General features: G+C 46.8%; 5 protein-coding genes across 5 annotated transcripts; 3 read left to right on the forward strand and 2 right to left on the reverse strand.

Annotated features, from left to right (window-relative positions):
- Positions 1-1,265: 1,265 nt before the first annotated feature.
- N7506_000068 (uncharacterized protein) lies at positions 1,266-1,557 on the forward strand (the record flags this gene model as incomplete). The annotated part of the gene is made up of 2 exons (XM_056949364.1): positions 1,266-1,451; positions 1,537-1,557. The coding sequence occupies 2 exons, from the start codon at positions 1,266-1,268 to the stop codon at positions 1,555-1,557; spliced, it is 207 nt and encodes a 68-aa protein (XP_056815279.1).
- A 725-nt stretch (positions 1,558-2,282) lies between these two features.
- Positions 2,283-3,813, forward strand: N7506_000069 (uncharacterized protein; the record flags this gene model as incomplete). Its single annotated transcript, XM_056949365.1, has 2 exons — positions 2,283-2,940; positions 3,020-3,813. The coding sequence occupies 2 exons, from the start codon at positions 2,283-2,285 to the stop codon at positions 3,811-3,813; spliced, it is 1,452 nt and encodes a 483-aa protein (XP_056815280.1).
- Positions 3,814-4,524: 711 nt separating this feature from the next.
- Positions 4,525-5,613, forward strand: N7506_000070 (uncharacterized protein; the record flags this gene model as incomplete). The annotated part of the gene is made up of 4 exons (XM_056949366.1): positions 4,525-4,669; positions 4,693-4,765; positions 4,814-5,300; positions 5,356-5,613. 4 exons carry the CDS (start codon positions 4,525-4,527, stop codon positions 5,611-5,613), a joined length of 963 nt encoding a protein of 320 aa, XP_056815281.1.
- A 384-nt stretch (positions 5,614-5,997) lies between these two features.
- N7506_000071 (Zn(II)2Cys6 transcription factor domain-containing protein) lies at positions 5,998-6,452 on the reverse strand (the record flags this gene model as incomplete). Its single annotated transcript, XM_056949367.1, has 2 exons — positions 5,998-6,267; positions 6,315-6,452. 2 exons carry the CDS (start codon positions 6,450-6,452, stop codon positions 5,998-6,000), a joined length of 408 nt encoding a protein of 135 aa, XP_056815282.1.
- Positions 6,453-7,143: 691 nt separating this feature from the next.
- Positions 7,144-8,109, reverse strand: N7506_000072 (uncharacterized protein; the record flags this gene model as incomplete). The annotated part of the gene is made up of 1 exon (XM_056949368.1): positions 7,144-8,109. The coding sequence occupies one exon, from the start codon at positions 8,107-8,109 to the stop codon at positions 7,144-7,146; it is 966 nt and encodes a 321-aa protein (XP_056815283.1).

An 8,109-nucleotide genomic window follows, 5' to 3' on the forward strand; every position in this document is an offset into this window, starting at 1 on the left:
AATATATTGAGCTCTTCTTTGTCCAAAATTCGAGAATTCACTCCATCTCTAAATATGAATCATTCAGCCTCCGGTAATTATACCCAGATCAAGTCTTAATTGATAAATTAACCTAAAAGATATTAAAGATGCCTTCAGAGCCAGTCAATTCGCTCACGACCACAACCGTCTTTCACAGCACACCAACAAAATAATCAAGACACGTTTTTCCTTAAGTAAAGGATTACTATACGTCATTGAACAAAGTCACATGTCTCAGAACTTCTCGCAGTCGATGTCCACGCGCGAGGTTACATTATCTCAACTTCTTTCGGCAAAGGGAGGACTAGAGCTACTTCGTCAGTGGGAAGGGCCGCTCGATCTTCGGAATGGGGGTTTCAACCACATTTATTCGATCACTTCCCAGGAGACTCGACATGGTGTATCTGGCTACATGATTGAAAAGGAAACATGGCTCACTTTGACTGGATCACTTCGTTTTAGTGAACCAGAAGTAGAGGTATTTTGGGTACCGACCGACACTGTTCATGAATCTGAAAATGGGTCTATTCTTCTTGATCAGTGGGATGAAACTGTTCAAAGAGCACGCGAGAATAGCCTGGACCCATTTCGGACTGTTTGAAGACCGTGTTATGTGTTTTCAATCAGGAGTGAAGGTAGAACAGCTAAGTCTTTTTCATTGTCAATGCTTCTCTCTAGCTTGGAATTGTTGTAATAACCTACTTCTTTTTTAAAAAACTTCGTTTGGATCATATTAAGTAATTTAACCTCACGATCCATTGTATAGGGTAATGGAATGTGGAATGATAATGGAAATGTAGTTGCAATATGGCGACTTCGGTATTTTGTCCTTTCAAGCAAGACGTAGCGGCTATGTTAGTACTAAGGGCCTAGCATCCCCCCGGACCTCCAGGCGAGGTTTAATAGCGAGATGTTTGATTCTTATATCTATTTAAACATTGTTATCATTCTACAAGATTAGGATTTCTAAGAAGGTCTTCTAAAGCGAGAAGATAAGGCTATTCAGGAAATAGTATTGTGCGTAAGGAGAGAAGAGAAGAAGAGGAGAAGCTATGGAAGAGCGAGAACTAATGGGGCATAGTGCCTGTTTTGAATAAGATCTGATGTGTATCTCTGAATTGCTCCATATCTCCATTCTATTTGAGACCCCAAACGGACGCACATTCATCACGGTAATCAATTTCAAATCCTAGCTATTTTTCTTGAATGTTAGCTTACCTCTGACACCACCACGTTTTAACAAGATGTCTCAAATCAGTCCAAACGCACGAAAGGAAGTCAACAACGCGCTCACTAGCTCGGGTAGCGCTGCCGTCGGACAGATGGTTGACACCGCCAACTCGTCTGTTCAGAAACGTCAAAAGAACAAAGAGGACAGAGAAAAACGCGAGGCCGCTGCGAGAGCTGCTAAGCTGGAAGCAGATGCTGCTGTTAGTCCTAAGTCTTTATTTTCTAAAATCCTTAAGAACTTGAAGTCCCCGAGCCTGTCAGGTGCTGAGGTTTATCAATTAATAGAAGGGCGGCGCCTCAGGCTAGACAGCTGTCTATCGTTGCATCCAATGCCATCCTTTCCATCAGCCATTACTGTCCTTGCCGTTTGGGGCTTTTTCACTGGCAGGTTGGGGAATTCAGATCCACTAGTGCGGGCGGTATTGCTACGGTGACTCTACACTCTTTAGTCCATTTGCCTTGCCATTTCAGCTTTGCTAGTATTTCAACAATACTATTATCGATTTTACCACTTAGTGATAACTACGTATGTTTTCCGTATTGAATGGGCTAGACCTCTTTAGAAATAGGTGTAGGTAGAAACAGCTTGTTTGAGTTACTTCAAAGATGAAGAGCTAAAGAATTGATCATATTCACCACTGACACTATTGTGTTATGCATAATTTTCCAATGTAACCGCCTGAAACGAAGTTTGAAGTTAAGTTGTGATATTCAATAAATTCCTCTACCCGCTTTGAATGCCTGGTTCAAATGCCGTGAGTGGCTGCGGGGCCTCAGTCATTTTGGCAAAAAGTTGTTCATATGATTGATCCAATCTTATAATTGCCCAGTAACCGTCTTCGTAGCCAGCACCGATAAATGGGGTGCCAAGAGCGTGCTGCGGTGATGCCTAAGGCACTCAAGGCTCATGTGCGATCAACCATAAAAGCCAGACATAGCCCCGTCTCCATCTCGTCTCTCGATTAACTCACTCACCAAAGTCGCAACCTACCAAACATTCATCCCCCACGGTCAAAGTCTGCCTTAACATTATGGACACCAACGCGATTCTCAATCTCGTCCACGTGGCGCAGGGCCAGCTTTGGGTTGACAAAGTGAATGAAGCCCACATAACAGGCCGTCTTTGCCAGTGGGTGTCGAATTTTCATCCAAATAACCTTCCCTGTGTACTTGACGGTACCTTTCACCATGGCGCATTTAACGCCGGTATGAAGATGGTCTTCAGTGATAGCACGGCCTGGATGGTCCGTTTCCCTCGTTTTGGGATGGTTTGTGAAGACTACACAGACGAGAAGGTTGCTATGGAGGTGTCAGCCCTCAATCTCATCCGCAGCACGACTACCATTCCCGCCCCAACAGTCCGGGCTTGGGGACCTGCTGCTAGCAACACACTTGGTCTAGGGCCTTTCATTATGATGGACTTTATCAATGGTGTGAGCCTTAGTAGCCTTCTCCAAGACCCCAACGCCGAGCAACCCAGCAGAGTTATAAGAGAAGATATCAGCGATAGTGATATGGAGGTTATCTACAGGCAATTGGCAAATTTCCTGCTTCAACTTTTCAAACTGGATTTCGACCAGATCGGCAGCCTGCCAACGCCACAGACTGAATTTCCAAGCTCTACACCATCACGGCCGTTGACATTCAAGGCACAAACTATCCTCCAAGACGGAGGAGTCAATACTTTCGGTACAACTTATTATCCTCCTTTTTCCTTCTTGTCCCTATTGCTCTCGTATAGTGCTCTGACTAAGCAAATAATATTTAGGTGACCGAGCTAAAGGGTTTGCTACAACAACCGAGTATTTCCGATACGTCGTTGGGCAGGATTGGAAGCAGCTCGTTCATCAACCAAACTCGACTGTTGGGTTTTATGATGCTCAAAACAAATATGTCGCGTTCAAAGTTCTGGAGAGTCTGATACCTGAATTCGTCAACGCAAAGTATGACCGCTGTAAATTTAAACTAATCTGCGACGATCTCGGCTTGGCAAATGTGATTGTCCGTGGAACAGAAGATCTCACTATCGTTGGATTAGTTGACCTTGAGTGGTCATATATTGGACCCGCCCAACTTTTTGGCTCGGCACCGTGGTGGCTTCTCCAAGACAGACCTGTCAACAGCACGTGGGATTGCGACGGCGAGAAGCTGCCTAAGATTGGATCCCGGTATTTCAGATACTTGGACATTTATATACGCATATTGGAGGAGGAAGAGTCAAAGATGCAAGGGCACGAAGAGAGAGAACTCTCTAGTCTCGTTAAGTGGTCACAAGCCTCCGGGGCTATGTGGTTACACATGCTTCTCTCGTCTGGCTTTAACGACGAATATAGCTTTCCTTTTACGCAGCTGCGTGCACATATTGGGGCTACTGAGTGGGCAAAGCGTGGGATGGAATTCGACAACCCAAAAGAGCTTGAGGAATTCGCGGCGCGGAAGGTGAGAGAAATGGATATGTATGAAGAAGCCTTGGGGGAGATAGAAAAGAGCAAAGCGCTCATGGAAAGTGGGAATATGACAAAGGAGAAGTTCATTACCAACTACCAGCAGCGTCACTCATGAACACTGGTCGCGACTTTCGACGCGGAGTGGCAGTGCTACTACTTGCAAGGGGCATCCTTTCTGCCTTGGTTAGCTAGGGAAACGAAATTAATCTGGGCTATTGTTTTTCATTCTTCGCTTAACTCACCTTCAGCAATGTTGTAGTATTTGTCTGCAGAGATGATAAGATGTAAGACGAGATAGCTTCCGTTACAAAAGATTCAAAGAACTTGAAGATAATATTCATACCTCGTTTGAATTTAGGCGTTATAACCATATAGCTGATTAGTCTTTCCTTTTTGACATTAGATGTATGCAATTAAGCTAAGTAATTACTATAATCACTCCACATGTTACTTGTATTATGTTACTTACTGGTTGTAGAACAGAAGGCTATCCAGAGCAGGTAATTAGAAACAAAATTCGATCCAATAGTCTTTGTCTAAACCTAGCGGAATTGGCTCACTTACTCTGGAAGATGGAAGATAGAACTTTTACAGAAATGCTTCCAACTCTAACGATGGTATTTGGCATTATGAAAAGCTTGTCTGCTCTGGCGAAATGTAGATAGCTCGCAGAGCCTCGATGCGTGTCCGCTTCTCGTCACGTGACTGTCACATGTGAAAAGACGATCAGCTTGTTCCTACCACGTGACCCTTGGCTATCATCCCCTCGTTGCGACAAAAACAAACCACTCCTATAATCCCAATACAAACATTTTGGTGCACGTCCATGGCATCTGGCATCACCCCCCAGGGAGTGTCTTCGAGCCCCCTCCGACACCACCGCCTACGGAACAAAAACCTCTATCGAGAAGTGCACGAAGCGTGGTCACTTGTTTGCGGCTCCATCGCGCAAATCACCGGCCAAGCTCTTGGTGGGAGGGTCGACTCAGACCAGACGACTTTACTGAGGTCTTGCGTGTGCTTGGTGCTGATGAAGACCTTCGCAACTACGTGGAAGACAAAATACGGTAGGTACTGCGACATTTTTGAAGAGCAGATGTGTCTAATTATTACAGATACGATTACGATCCCTGTCGCTACTGTCTGACCATCCGAATGCCAAGCCCTGTCCATGATACGTTTTGCGCAAGAATAGTGGATGAAGTATCCAAACAATTGAGGCAATTCCAGGAGACTGACGGACCTCTCGCCGATTTCGCAAAGCAGGTCGAGCATTTTGCCACATCCCGAATTTTCATACCTGAAGACACCCACGATAGTAAGCATAAATTTTCTAGACGGGAACCGGATGCATCATTTGGGCATCGTCAGGCGCTTTACCCCGGTGTGATTGTGGAGGTATGCTATTCACAAAAGAGCAAGCGGATTTCCCACCTGGCAGATGAGTATATCTTAAACACTGATGGGAGTGTAAATGCGGTAGTTGCCTTGGATATCGATTACAAAGGCTCCAACAGAGCGACAATTACCGTATGGCGACCGGAATATAAAACGGTAGATAACGTGGTGGAATTTCGGGCAACCGCAGTGATAGAAGGACAGGTACGGCCCGTTCCGGGGCAAGATATCGGATGACTGGGTGCTGACTATTCGACAGCCCTTTCGGACAGACTCTGGGCTTCCATCCGAAGGAACAGAGCTACGACTCTCGCTCAGGGACTTCGCGACGGAGGAGCTCTCACAAGGGCACGTGGGTCTCGACCGCGAGATTCTCATTACATCGAAGCAGCTTTGCGATTTTCTTTCAAGCGCCGAAGCAAGACAGCAGGTACAGACGCAACAGCAAGGCTCAATCAATCGAATACGACCGGGCGCTTTAAAGCGTCGTCGACCTCAAACTCCCCTGAGCAACTAAGCTCCGAAGACGAAGGATCTATCGAGAGGAAAAGAGAAAGTAAACGTGGGCGTCAAAGTAGCGACTATCGTCCTAGCTCTTCGTCTGGGGACTCGAAAGGTGAACTGCATTGAACTTAGGGATTCAACGTCGCGCAAAGTGAGGGGCTCACGATTGGACGCTGCTGTAACTCTGCATTTTCTTCTCAAGTTTCATTGAAGGTACTTAGGGTGATAGATATCCTGCAATGATTTATGAAGGTCAACCAGGTGGCAAATTGCGCGGAATATCTATGAGTGATTGACAATGATGTCTTATACATTGATAACATTGACCAAATTTTGAACTGCAACACGTCCTCTTCCTCGATGTTGGACGTGACTTGATCTGCAACCAGTGGGTATTTCAAAGAGTTTCCAGCTTTTTATGCAATAAGTATCCGTAAACAAGATGATTGATTGCATCTTGATCTGTTGGCAGGTCTTGGATCTCACAGATCAACCATGATATCTCTTCCGGCGTTCCACAGCGCAGCTTGGCAGCAATTCGCCAAAGGGCGCCACGGATGTTTAACAGCTCGGTGGTATGGGCCTTGCGTCTCCGATCACGGGCTGCATCATACAAGCACTGGCGACTCTCGTTCACACATGTCGTGCATGGGGTCGCACCAGAGCACTACATTGCGTTAGCTCCCTTGTCGAATAAAGGAATAACATTCTAACCTTGGACTTCTTTTTCTGACACTCGGTACAGGCCAAAGAAACTCGCCGCCGTTTTGTCGACGAGTCCGTTTCCAGATACGGCATGCTCAGTCCCTTCTCCCTTGGCAGGAGCTTGCGCAGATGATTAATCTTCGACATTGAAGGATTAGATGAGTGCCAGGCCCTTGGCGGACTGAGAGGTTTAGATCGGAGAGTGGGCTTGGAGAATGAGAAGGTTGGGAGAATCAGTGAGATCCAGGGGTTCAGGGGACGCAACGGGTTCTTTTTGTTCTCCTTTCACATCCTTGCTCGCAGTTCTCTTTGTTTGCTAGACAAAACATCATGCATACATAGCAAACAAAAAACCCAACCAAGAGACCCACCTTCATGGAACACTTCGTCATCCGATTGGCAGATCACCCAAACGGAAGTATCGGCTCTTTTTGGCTACATTACATCCTTGACCCCATCTCCGCCAAAATGAAAAAGCAGTACGTCGGGCTGAAAGCAAATGTGCAGTAGTCGGTGGGGGCCAGAGTAAAAGAAAGGTGCGGCAATAAGTGCAAAATAGAGAAGTAGGAATGGAAAAGTGAGAGAAAGGGAGGAGGAGCAGCAAAGACAGGTCTTTTATGTCGGGAGCATTGAAGGGAGGTTACATGACGGCGTTACTGGGGCGCTAAACCCACGTTAGCAAACCTAACCGGTTATAGTAATTCACAGGTCCGCCGTTTCCAGAGTAAACAAAGCCGCCCTCAATGCTTGTCTTGAAACAGTTGGCTACGGAGGATGTTATATACAGCGCAAGGTCGATAGGAGTGAACCAAGAAATATCCCGATAGCATAGCCTCTCTCATTGGCGTTTCTTCGGTTTTCCAGATCGAGAGCTGGCCTTATGGCGTAATTTGGTTGAATAATGAACTTGAAGGGATGACATGTTTCGACCTGGGAATTGAGTCGTAATCTCAGACCATGACATTGCCTCTTTTTCCTTCAACCGCACGAGCAGCGCATTCTCGTCCGACGTGTACGTGTGTTTCAATGGGGGGATAACCGCCGTGTGGGCTGGAGGCAGCATCGGGCTAGGGTCGGGTACGAAAGTGAAGAAATATGCCGGTTTCAGACCAGTATTAGACTCCACCGTGAGGATAGCACTCCCATGTAAACTCTGGATAGCACCAGAGTGATGAGATGAAATAGGAATGGAAATTTTCGAAGGGTCGGAAAGTGGCCTGATTGAAGGTCTCCTTTTCTTCCTCTTTGGACACGGCTGTGCTGTGTCATAGGGGGTGTTCTCGCCTTGGTCGTCGCTGGTGTCTCGATCTGAGCGGAGTCGCTTCTTGCATATTACCGCAGCGGCCCTTGTGCTTGTCCTGGCGGCTCCTTGTTTCCAGGATATTGACGGTATAACCACAGCTATCGATGGGTAGCGCACCGGGGGGTTGGAGCCTAGTGTCGTTCGAGCTCGACGACATTTCAATGTAGAGCGAGCCGTCGGAGGAGAGGACGGCGTAGATGTGGCTGGCGTGTCTTCAATGGTGCTGGGATCTTCAGCCCGCTCAGAAGCCTTGTTTGCCCTCGAGCACGGATTTTCACCTAGGTTAGATGTCTGACTCGGCTCCGAATCACTTTCGTAGTCTCCACTGTCTGAACTGTCTGAGGGTTCCGTGGTAGATAACTTCCGCTTGGCTGGTTCTTGCTGAAAACCACCCACCACAGACAGGCTGCTAGAGACACAGTTCGCTTGTTCGGGTGCAGGTTCTGGTGCAGACACAGGTGCGATCACACAGGGTGTGCAGGCTAGTTGAGAAGTCTCCAT

Source organism: Penicillium brevicompactum, assembly GCF_028827555.1.
Source record: "Penicillium brevicompactum strain IBT 35665 chromosome Unknown utg000001l_segment0_segment0, whole genome shotgun sequence".
Classification (NCBI taxonomy): Eukaryota; Fungi; Ascomycota; class Eurotiomycetes; order Eurotiales; family Aspergillaceae; genus Penicillium; species Penicillium brevicompactum.